This window comes from Lepisosteus platostomus, chromosome 12, assembly GCF_059453375.1.
Source record: "Lepisosteus platostomus isolate fLepPlt1 chromosome 12, fLepPlt1.hap1, whole genome shotgun sequence".
In the NCBI taxonomy this organism is placed as follows: domain Eukaryota; kingdom Metazoa; phylum Chordata; class Actinopteri; order Semionotiformes; family Lepisosteidae; genus Lepisosteus; species Lepisosteus platostomus.
In genome coordinates this window covers 4,535,858-4,548,632 of record NC_142622.1, presented here as the reverse complement: position 1 = coordinate 4,548,632, position 12,775 = coordinate 4,535,858, and the positions used below count along the sequence as shown (strand labels likewise).

The 12,775-nt window shown below is 39.3% G+C and overlaps 1 protein-coding gene across 1 annotated transcript; it reads right to left on the bottom strand.

The window, feature by feature from the left end:
- Positions 1 to 795: 795 nt before the first annotated feature.
- LOC148650897 (serum paraoxonase/arylesterase 2-like) lies at positions 796 to 12,231 on the bottom strand. Its single transcript, XM_088600530.1, has 9 exons — positions 12,075 to 12,231; positions 10,448 to 10,518; positions 7,016 to 7,071; positions 6,364 to 6,529; positions 5,799 to 5,925; positions 4,059 to 4,256; positions 3,220 to 3,301; positions 2,398 to 2,526; positions 796 to 1,813 (listed from the first exon to the last, which is right to left on the bottom strand). Exons 1-9 carry the CDS (start codon positions 12,149 to 12,151, stop codon positions 1,652 to 1,654), a joined length of 1,068 nt encoding a protein of 355 aa, XP_088456656.1. The 5' UTR covers positions 12,152 to 12,231; the 3' UTR covers positions 796 to 1,651.
- Between the last annotated feature and the right edge of the window lie 544 nt (positions 12,232 to 12,775).

The following is a 12,775-nucleotide window of genomic DNA, read 5'->3' as shown; positions in this document are numbered from 1 at the left end:
ATTCCCCCTGGTCCACGGTGCAACTACAGACAGGACAGACAGGACATTGTAGACAGGATACACATAGTGCAAAGTGCAGATACATAATACAATATACACATTCACCGCCTTTCTGGTATAAGGCTGCAAGCTGGTGTGGTGCATAACCTTCTTATCTCCAAAACCCTGAACTTCACACAAGAATGAAGATACCACAAATGTATATTAGGAGTGTCTCCAGTTGTCTGCTAAGCAGCCTGCAACATACAGCTTAGACAGCCTTCTAAAGTGTGCTGGAAGCTCTGGCGAGTCCAGACAGTAACAAGTGGAGTCTTGCAATGTCCTTTGTTTTGAGTGCTTTGATCTCCCAGTACAGGCAGGCACCACCAAAAACATTAAGACAATCACACTCTTCTAGCTGTGGAAGAAGGTACGTGTTTTGGAGCATTGCACGTTTCAGGCAGTTAATCCACACTTTCCTTGAGCTGTAACTACTATATGCCCATGTGGAACTGGTTGGTATGACACTCTAAATACCAAACCATGCTTTGCCAGCTGTGGACGTTGTTGTGCACTACTACAAATATTACTGATGCTGGCATTCTACATGGAAAGGCATAAACTGTAAACTCGACAAACCCTCTCACAAGAGTGACATGAAGTCGCACAAGTTTTATTCAGTATTGTGGCAATTGGTGGAAACCCAATGCTTATTCAAAATAAAAGTTGTTTTACATCAGAATAGCATCTCAAACTATTCTCCTGTTTAAAGTCATCTAAATGGTCTAAAACATAATGAAAAAGAAGATATTCAAGTAGAAATGACAGAATCTCACATTTTATTTCAAGGCAAACACGAAAACAAAAAAAAACTTTTTGTCTTTTTATTGTTTACTTGTTTTCTTCAACCTTGGTGCCAAAAAAGATACTCAGCTGGATATTGTGATATTCCAAGTGTTACATTTATCTCAGTATTGCAAAATGCACTGGTAACCATCCAGGAGAGTTTCAGCAGAAAGTAGGCTGTGTTCCTCAGACAGTTGCCAGCAGGTTCTTGTCCAGCACATTTGTTTATACTTGACTGAAAAATCAAGGATGGTGCTCCCAGCATACTTTATACAAGTATGACATGCTTACATCACATTAAACACACACTGATGCTGAGGTGTATGATGAAATCATTAAGCACCATGAACATGCATTATAGCACTGTTATCTGAAAGCTTCAAAGCAAAAAGCCGGCATCACTTGAGCAGAATGAATTACTGGAAAGTCTAATGTCCTCAAGACAGTGGCACATGGCAGTGGAGCTGCCTGGGGTTTCTCTCCATCCTTTCCTGAATGTCCCTGATGCACTTACTGTACACTCACAAGACTGCAGCTTTTAACAGAACTACAGAAGGTACTCCACAACAATTCTGTAGTGTTTACAACAAAAAACAATACATTGGAATATGTCTGCATGTTCTGCAATATTTGTGCTGTTGGACACATACAGAACCTATACCTCTGTAAATTTAAATCTGTTAAATCTACTGGAGTAAAAAAAAAACTATCAGTGTCATCCCATAATTGTTTCACAATTCACATTTCTGTGTTGCATGTATAAAATCTGATTTACAAACATTCTTTAAAGTTTAAATCTTTGCTTACACTGAGGCACATAGACAGGTTACTTCAGGTCACAGATGATTGCCTTTTGATACATTGTTCCTATAAACAGCTTCCCTTTGTATGGAGTTGCAACTGAAGAACCCTCAATAACATGACCATCATCGACGTACACTTTGGTGACAGTTGGCTTTTCTGAGTGAATGTTCTGAATCTGGATAACCTACAAAAGATGAAAAATATAGGTTTTTTAAGTACAGTTCACACTATCTGGGCATTGCTGGGAGTCTATACATTAAACTTATTGCACTCTGTGTTTACTTCAGATCTGATCCATCTCCTTGGGTCCCATAAGAACAGGCTGTGGCCAATTTCATATAAAACTTTATGTATTGATAAGATTATGCCCTAATTTAGGGATCTGTAAACTAAGTTAAAAAAGCTGCACCATGTGGAACAGGTTGCAAGATAAAAAAGTGCAAACTTCTTCAAACATCAGGAATATATTACATTTTAAAAATAAATAAACAGTTGGCTTACAGTAAGTGCTACTCCCAAGATAAATAACCATCAAACAAGCTGTGCTGGATCCACAATAATCTCTCAACACCAACGCATTCCCTCGGGAAAAACTCAATTTCTGTACCGTCTTAGATCGACTTTTGTACCTTCTTATGAAGTCACCTGAACGAGATGTAAATAATTGACCAGGCCCATTGATATCCCCAAATATTTCAAAGCAGTTTGATGTGCTGTAATATATGTCAAAAGCACATGGTGTGGTCTTTACACAGGCTTCCTACTAACCTCAGATCCAGGTGGGTTTTCAGGATCGTAGCGTAACAGCCTCCAGGCGTTAGGGTGACATCCCAGCCACAAATCTCCAGTGACAGAGTCCACTTCTATGTTATCAGGCAATGTTCCCACATCTACTTTCTGTGTTATTTATTTAACAAATTTGGTTTTTAATAATTTTGACATAACAGAGGTACAGAATAAGTGTTAGAAGAACGAGTAGCTCTTAGAAGTAATCCTTCAACTTGAACTTATGATATCGTTCCAACAACCTAAGAAATGCAGTACATTAACATTAATACTGTTAACCAGAGAATTTCAACTGGCTCTTAAGGCAGAGCTGGTTCCTTGTGCAAAGAAGGGGATTTAGGCCTCTATGAGAATTAACCAGCGAGCTAAACCAAACAATGTGGGTACATAATAAACAAGATCAACAAGCAGTTAGGACATATAATGAAAAGTGTAGAATCATGGGACGTTATAAAATGACGTTTAGAATACAGTTACTTCCTTTTACACATTAGAAAAAGGTCCTTTCTGTTCTGGAACCAGATTTCTGTTCTAGATCAAGGATTTTCATGGCTTTCAAGGAATTCCTACAATCTATACTGTCTACAGTCAGAGAGAACTAACGTTTATATTTTACATGTAAAACAAATTAGTGAAGAAGAAAGCGCTTTACATTAGCTGTAGACTCAATCATAAGAGTCTACAAACGAAGCACCTTGAATTCTCCACAGAAAGCACTGTGTTGAGATTCAGAATGATTAGTGATTTTGATTCTGGATAATTAGGTACAATATTATAATTCCTTGCAAGAGTGATTCAACTTACCTTCAGAGGCACCAAAGTCTTGTTTTCTTGTATTTCCAAGACATGAACAACGTGGTCAAAAACATCCCCCACATAAAGGTGCCTGAAATGAAATTGTTTTTACATTACAGTATGTTGCTTTATTGGTTGTGTTGGTTTGGGGTTTCAGTTGGACGAACTGACTAACTGTTCTACTAAGTGCTTACTGCAAAGCAAAAGATTTGCCCATGGAAAAACCAGGTTTCAAAAACAGTGATTTTGATCAGGTTAACACTTAATTGCACGTGCTTGTGTAATTTTGTTATCCTTAACCTTTGTTCTGAAATGCAGACAAAGACATCTGTGTACTTGTTTTAACTAATAATGTGTATTTCACCTTGAACAACAACACCAAAGGATTATGTCATTTCAATCCAAAATAAGTCATTCATCCCCAGGGGAGCAAATTTAAGATACTGCATAAACATCTTAATCTTATTGAAAGGTTAACTGAGTGTTTTAGTCTCCCGCTTGGCTGAGGGCTGACCTCCTAGCCAGAGGACAAGGAGGCTGGGACCCCCAGGCAGAGAGAGGAGTGACCAAGGAGCAGCTGTAAAGGTGGAGATGGGGTGGAGCTGGGATGCAAAAACATGAATGAGAGGGAGAACTTCTGTGCAGTATTTCTATTGTCTGTGAGGAAATGACGTCAGGAATGATGATCAATTAGTGACAGCTGATTGAACTTGCTATTGTTATCCCAATCAGACTTCTGTTATTGATTCCATGCTGTATATACAAGGTACACATCTCTTACTGTACAGTACATGCTTTCAGACCTTCGTGGTGCTAAAAACAAGTGCAAACTTTATTGTGTGACTTACTTTTTATCAGGAGAGATGTTTATTCCATTTGCAGAGTAAAACCCTGCTGCTGCTTCCCTCACTTCTTCAGGGCTGTAATACACTACATTGCACAAGGCTAAGCCAATCATGTACTCCACAGAGAACAGAGCATTTGTAAAGTAGTGGTCATTAGTCGCATAAAAGCTTTCTGGTCCAACTGCCACAATGTCATTCACACTAATAAAAGACAGGAAACAAGAACAGATAATGAATGTTTAAATACTGCACATTAAATCAACAGAGGCATTACATAATACAAAGGAGTTAACAGTAACATATGTTGCCTATAATGATTGTTCGATTTTAATTTAATTTGATGCAAAAGTGAAATTATGAGCAAGTTTTCAATTTCCAAATACGACACTTATTTTGCTACCTTGAAAAAAAATGTACCGTATGACAAAAGAGAGGTTCTAGATTCTAACCCAGTGGCACGTAGTGCAGGAAAGTTTCCTGTAGTGTGAAGAAAAAATCTTTTAGTCATTTTCCTTCAGTCTTCCTAGCTGGGGTGAAGACTTTATTATTGATATCATCGTTTTCCAAAACATGAAGCGGAGATTAGTAGCTAGTGTGACAGAGATAAGAAACTACTGCTACTGTGCCGAACCCTCTATGCTTAGGGTTAATACTGTGCTGAAGGACAGTAGTAAGGGTGGTGCTATTAGTAGTGATGTACAGTACTACTGTATGTGTGAAGAGATCAGAGTTGTGAGCAGAGTCAGTTTACTGTACAAACTTCAAAGGAACAAGTAGATGAGAATTCCACATACAATATAGAAAGAAAGAACACACAGTTTTGGCTGAAGAGCCTTCTTCAGGTGCTAGGGGAAAAGGATTTCAATTCTTTAATCTATCCATTCAAGGCGTTGGACTTTCACATTTCCCCTGGAATTTCTCTCCCAGATTTCCATTTTTTCAGATGCTCTCTCACCACCTATGTCTTTCTTACACGCACCTTCCTTTTACATTCCTGCTCCCTGCCTTTCCCTCCCTCACAGCTGAAGCAGGCTTCCAAGAAAAAAAAATTGGGATTTCTCTTCTTCCTACTTTCCCGTGTGGAACCAAGCTCTGTTCGTGTTACAGTGTGTGCGACCACGAGAGGCAGCCCTCAGAGATGGGAAGCTAAGAGCCCTTCACCCTTTCTCATGGAAAACAAAAGACCTTTCCTGGAAGGAGAGATCAAGGGGAGTACTCTGACCTAGCCTGCATGCATTTCAGAAGGCATAGCACTCGGGGAAACCATACTCAAAGACTATGATAATATCATACTGAAATGATTCCACTGATTTAAGTATGACAGCTAATTTGAGTCGGCAAGCTCTGCTATCTTTGTTCTAAACATTGGTGCAGGAAAACTGCAATAAAATTCCATAATATTTTGATGCTTTTTCTCTGCCTTAAGCCATTTTAATATTAGTTTATGAAATGGAACAAATGACAGATATGCTGGAAACCATACCCATTCATACATATTCTTACCACTTATTATCCAATTCAGAGTTACGGGGGAGCCAGTGTCTATCCCAGCAAGAAATGGGAACAAGGCAGAGCACTCTGGACGGGACGCCAGTCTGGAGACCATATCTCCGCATGTGATTTTATGTGCATTCAATAAATTCAGTGATTGTTTTTCAACACGAGAATAATGTCACATTACTTGCACAGAACAATTTCTAATCAATATCATTATGATGAAACTCAAGGCAGATGTAAGCATACCTGTGAAGCAGTTCGTGCTCAATAGTTTTCAGATGAGTCAGGGAGCTGTCCTCTTCAACAAATCGGAAGATCTCGACCGTGCTTTTGAAGTTAGGGTGGTTTACCACAAAGAGGTACACTGTCTGATCTGGAGATTCAGAAATTTACAGCAAATAGTAATACAGAACATGTCATTTCTACAAATAACCAAAAAATTAAAAAATATCAAAATGGTTAAGTCTCCCCCAGCCCTTCCAGTTCGCTGTTGTGTGGACACGGTTTCTCATCTGTGAGCCCAGTTTCACCTACAGTAGTCTGTCCTTTCTTCTCCTGGGCTCTAAATGCCTGTCACCTTACTCTCTCTCCCTCACACCTGAAGAGCCTCGGCAGCTGAGACTTAAATTACTTACAAAATGCTGTGTTGCTAAAAGACAATCAGCAACATGTTTGGGAACTAAACAACCCCGGATCTCCTCTTTCTTGAACCCAGTAGCAAAGTATTCCTTACAAGAACAGACAGCCATGTTACCCACACCCTGCTAGAGCACTGATCACTCTTATTTTTTATCAATCTATCCAACTCTACCTTTTTCATCAATAAACGTGCTGATTCCATGTGGGAAAAAGGAATCCAGATCAAATCCTCGACTTATTTTCAGCTCCACGGGTTTAAGATTCCCTTCCTCCAAATTCAAAGCATAGATCTTTCCCGGATCATCAGAAAGCCTTCTGAGGTTAGGATATTTCAAACCCTAGATCATTCCAAGAAACACAAGATCTATTAGCAGTTTAAAATGAGATTTAACAGGCTAGAATGTCTTTGGTATTATGACTCAATCACAATATTAAACGTTCACTAGGACTAAAGGTGAAGAGATAACATAGATCGAATATATACGGAAAATGTCTAAATGTACTTTTAAAATCCAAGTTAAAACAAAACGTTTGACGAAGCAACAAAGAACTCGCCTATCTGAAACTACATTTTTAAATTTGGCCTGACCTATCCCATATACCTGTACAGTATTTTGTAGAACAAAAGTGAACTTTGCAAAATACGCTAGTTTCCTTTCTAAGAATTTGAATATAAAATCTAAAATGCTTCACTTCTTAGGCTGACAAAAAACATGAAAAATATTTTAAAACAATCTAGATTTCAGACATCTGTCAGAAACCAAAGTTGGTGATTTGTAAGAAACAACAGAAAACATGCACAAACTGTAAGCGCAAAGGCTTACTGTACTAATAAGAGCCAGTCCGCCTGGGAGTATGGTGAGATCTTCAGATCCATATTCTTTGCATAAAGAAAAAAAAAAGGAAATTAAAACAGCTCTATTCAGAAAAGGAACATAACACATGACATTTTTATACAAATATGTATAGTAAATACTTCATCTACATTGTTTTTATGAATATAGCTTAAAAGAAGCGGCCATTATAAAATGAGGAAAACGATAAAATGAGGAAAGAACTTTTACAAATTCTCAGTCATATCAGTCCTGCTGTGTTTTTTTTTCCCCCTGAAAACATCATATCCTAACTTTAAATACTATGTACTGTACTCCACTTAGCTGTTCTGTGAGTAAACCAATTGCACTACATACTGTAATATTCTATAGGACCAAACCATGTCAATTTCATTTATCCTGCTTAATATGCATACAGTATGTACTGTACCACTAAATTGCATAGTAAGGATATCTTTTGTTCTTTGTTTACCTCAATTACTGTGTAAATATAATATATTTCCCCATGCAGTGGTAAGCATTGCTGCCTCACAGCAGTTCAATTCCTGGGATGCTACAGTATCTGCATGGAGTTTGTATGTTCTCCCTGTGTTTGCATGGGTCTCCTCCAGGCAATCTGGTTTCCTGCCATACATACTGGTAGGCTAACCGGCTTCTGGGAAACTGACACTGGTGTGGGTGTGTCTGTCTTTGTGTCTGAGTGTGCCCGTGATCGACTGGCGTCCCGCCCAGGGTGTACTTAGCCTTGTGCCAACTGTCCCTTGCCGGAACGGGCTCTGGCTCTTTTACAACCCTGAATTGGAAGAAGGGGTTAGAAAATGCATGGAGGTATTCCTCCTTTACAGCAAGAGTGAACATGCAGGTTAGTGTCAGAAACAAACAATACTGTACTGAAGAACAAGGAGCTAACAAGTGCAAACTAATGATTTCTTTCAGCAAGCAAACAGCTCTTCAGCAGGATGAAATTAAATGTGTTGTGGTTCATGTAATTGTATTTGGTTTTCACAGTTATCTGTGGAACACCTACAGCCTTAACTTGGAACAACCTTAACATGGAATTATTTCCACGTAATTCTTAAAAATAAAGGGTATTTTATGGCCAGTACTGTGTACAGAAAGTAAAGACTCCGTTTCCCTTGCAAGACACACAACCAATTAACCACTGCCCTGAATTAATACTAAACGTACTGCAACCAGATGATGTTCATCACAGTTAAGGTACAGTAAGGACTGGACTGCATATCACTCTTCTCTTACTTATCCAGGAGACTGCTGGACACTGCTGCTTAAACGTATTCTGGAGCACAATTTGTCATCAAAAAAATTGTCAACCTGAACTACCCCTTGAAGAGGCTACCCCTTCCATCTCACCTGTATACGCTGTTTAAATACGTACATCATGTGAAAAGTACATTGGGTTTTTAACTGGGTTACACTCTACAGTATAGTTAAAAGAATGTGTCTATTATTGCAGACTGTAATTTACATTATGATCCGAGATTTATCTTGTGAAAGTGACCAAAATAATCAGGGAAACAGAGGTTACAAAGCTAAACCATGTTTTTTTTCCTATTATGTGCCTTCATTCATAGATATTGAACATCTCTTTTTAACACAGTAAAACTAATCATTTAGAAGTGAAAAGTGAATCGTACCACCCGGACGCTGCCCAGCTGATGAAGTCCTTCCAAACTGAGCATCCGGGCAACAGAGAAACTGGTTAGGGAAGCAACTGCGACACCAACAGCAACTTTGAAAGGGCTACAGAGTTCAACATGGCTGAGATGGGGAAAAAGCGTCCATGAGTCAAAGCTGAGTGACAAAGAGGAATCTCTGCCAAATGAAAAGGCTCATTGCATTAAAAAGCCATAGAAAAAGCTCATCTCGCACCCCACAATGAGATGGCAGAAAAGCATTTAAGTGATACATCAATGGGTCTTGTCATTGTCAGACAAGACAAAGTCAGAATTTTTTGGTCTAAATGCAACACATTCAAGTTAGCACAACCCCAACAGCTCTCAGTCAACAATATCCCTACTGTCAACCACAGCAGGGGCAGCTTCATGTCATGGAGCTGCTTCTCATCAGCAGGAACTGGGAAGCTTGTCAAGACTCAGGGGAAAATGGATGGAGCCAAATCCAGGCAAGTCTTAGAGGAAAACCTGCTTTAGTCTGCTAAAGATGTTAAACGAGGATGAAACCTCAGTTTTCAGTGGAACAATCAACCAAAGCAGCAGGTCAAAGCCACACTGGAGTGTTTTAGGATTAAGAAAATGAATGTGTTTGAGTGGCCCAGTCAAAGTCCCACTTGAAAATCTATTGCTAACTTGCTGCCCGTCAATGACCTCTAACCAACTCAACAGGGCTTAAGCAAGTTTGCAAAGAGAACAGGATAGAATTGCAACAGCCCAATGTGCAAATCTGGAAGCGATTTATCTGAAAAGACTCACAGCTCTAATTGCTGCCAAAGGTACTTCCAACAAATATTGACACAGGGTGGTGAATACTTATGCAATCAGAAATATTTGAGCTTTTTATTTTTCTTTTCAGTTTTTGGTGACATTTAACTTCTCTCAGCCATAAAAAGGTTCAGAATGATCATTCATGTTTTGATTTCATTCACTTTATAAAATGTGAGCACGCCATTTGTAATTTAACAAAACGTGACAAAAAAAGGTGAGGAATACTTCTGCTAAGTATCACAGCTACTCTTGCAGCTCATCATCCTACTGCTTAGTGACTGATCCATGTAATAACAATGTGTGTGACCTCTGAACATCTGAATCCTATCTGCATCTAGTATGATGAACAGTATACAGCATGAAGCATGTAAAAAGGTACTGTACGGTATATGAGAATTCTGTACATGAGTGCCACATTTGTTTCAGAACTGGGTATGAATATTGAATTGCTAATTTAAAAAGTCTCAAAATCTTTTGTTTTTAACTGACACAGCCTTAGAGGTGTTGTTCCTGTTTGCTAATTATCAGATTAATATCGGTTTTCCTTTTATTGTAAGCAGCTCACAAAGCCACAGCATTGTTAGATGGAAACAGAGGACTCAGCCCTGCTGTTTGGCTCACTGACCTGCAGAAAAAGAATTTGAGGAAGTTTAAGAAGCATCAGAAGGATCGACCCACATTAAATGTAAAAGTACACTGGAACCAGGAGTAGAAACTATTTTAAATCTTGCCATATTTTATACTTGAATAGACACATAACACATCTCTGATAACAGCAATAGACACATGAGGAGTTGTATTGTACAAATCTTTCTAAACTTCCTAAAACTGAGCTAAACTAACAATTCTAAACTATCATCACTGATTCTAACAAACATTGTCTTTCTTAAAATTCAAAGGACTTTGGCTCTTTTAATATTTCAGTACTGTATGTTGTGTTGTGCTAAACACTAACACTCACCAAGGCCTTTAATGTAGACACAGTTCGGAAGATGATTTGAGATGATATCTCTGGAAGCCATCAACTTTGTCCTACAAAGGAACATTCAGGAGCAAAAGTTACAAACAAGTGGCTACCCATCTTGTTTACTTGATAACTGATCAATGGATGTCAGTTATTTACCTCTATGATTTACCATCCCTACACAACTCCTCATTATACAGTAGTTCAATATGCAGTAAAACATAAAAGTGAGATTCTTAATAGAGTTTTAAAGACTGGCACAATCCAGGCTGTAATGTGTTACACTCAGTTTCACAAAGGCACAATGAAGTCAACCATAGCACAGTAGATAGGCACACAGATTAAAACAAAGTCAATGTCAGCGGTCCAAAATAGTTTACTAAATGGGGATGATCCCATACTGTAGTTGCTACCCAGCTCTTTACTGTACTTGCTACACTTAATTAAATACTATACAATCATCCATTTTCTAACCCCTTTATCCAATACATACAGTACATGGCCTCTTGGGGTCAAGAGTCTTTCCCAGTAAGCAACGGGCGCAAGACAGACAGACACACACGCTCACATCAGGGCCAGTTTTTCCAGACTGTGGGAAGGAAACCAAGCACACAGAAGAAACCCAGACAAACACGGGGAGAACGCACAGACTCCACCCAAACAGCACCTGGTAAATTAGTCCACCACAGGTTTAAAAGGAATGAGGTCCTGTCAAAATGATATTGTTCACGGGAAAAGCAAAGGAAACTACTAATTCGATAACGGCTTGCTTTATGGTTCACAGCTGATTAACACATGCACACTTATAAACTAGCGCTACGGACAGCTAAGAGAAAAAGGGGGAAACTAACTGCCTCTGGGGTTTCATTTGCGAACAACGCTCATACTGTAGCTCAAATGCGCACTCGATTAAACCACAAAGTCTGTTGTGTTTTTTAAATGTTTTTTTAAAGTGTCTTATTCGTTTGCAACTAGTTTTTCAACAAGTCTACAGAGCGGTTCAGTTCGTTAATAACAAAACGTAGCATACAAGATGACAGTCGCTCTGGGGTGCCTGGTCAGAGATTAACTGGTGTCTCCTGGCTAGATTAAACTCAGTTTGTGCAGGTGTGCCCTGCGATGAACTCGCTATCTGTCCAGGTTGCGCCCTGTTTCTGGAATAGGCTCCGGCTTTGCAGCAACCTTTTACAGAAATAAGAGCCTGACTGACCATAGATGCATTATTGTCAGATTTCCGTGTAATGAAATCGGCAGTACCTTTTCTATCTCGTGTCATGTGAGAGTAAATTAATATTATGATAAAGCATTTCATTTCACTCACGTCAGGCAAATTACTTCTAAATCTGAATACATTTTTGTATTTTCCATCCACAGCATGTTCTTTAAGAATATCTCTATTAGCTTTCAAACAAGAACCACTCCTGTGAGATAATAAACTGTAAAGAATTCATGATTTAAATCCAATGCTCAAAAAGTAGAAGTGGACTAGTCGGTTGTTGTACTAAAGAATTATCACCCTGCTAAATGGAACAATGCGCAGTGTATCTGGAGAAGACATTCACTTACAGTAGTTGTTACACTGTTTAAACGTTAAACGCAGCTCCCCCATAAGACCGCAACGTACCTGAACGTCATGTATCTTTCTCCCAGAAAAGCTAACAGGACACCAGCAATAGCTGTTACAATTAAAATCTTCCCCATGCTGTATTGGACGCGCACTGTCAAGCTCTCAGTCTCGGAATTAAAGTCGGAATACTGTGCACCAACTTTGGACCAATCAGATTGCGAGCACGGTCAACCTTCAATGCGACAATTCCGAGAGCCCATTGGCTAGGGGGCGGGCTAAATACGGTGTGCTGGAAGCGCATTGGCCGGAGGGAGAGTTCGAAGCGTGTGATCATTTCCGATTCAAGTTCAAGTTCAAGTTCAGGTTCAGGCTTAGGCTTAATACTTTATGGCCCTTAACAACTAGTTGCATGGAATCAAAAGACACACCATACAAACATACAAAAATGTTATTCCATGCTGAAAAGGGAAAAGAAGAGTCACAACTGTTCTGCTGTGGAGCCTCCTTCAGGTGTGAAGAAGAAGATGACAGTGTGAAGGTTGTGTCTCTTCTTTTCCTTTGAGCATGGAATAAACCTTTCCCTGTCCCTTTGACACAGCCACCTCGCCGGACTTCTTAAACAACACAAAGCCAATAATAGACAGCATCCACACGCCAGATTTACAGTAGACAGACACACACCAGCAATAAAATAAATAACCGGGAGAGCATAACACTGAGCCATGGGTGGGGGCTGTTTCGGAACCTAGCAGCCCCTG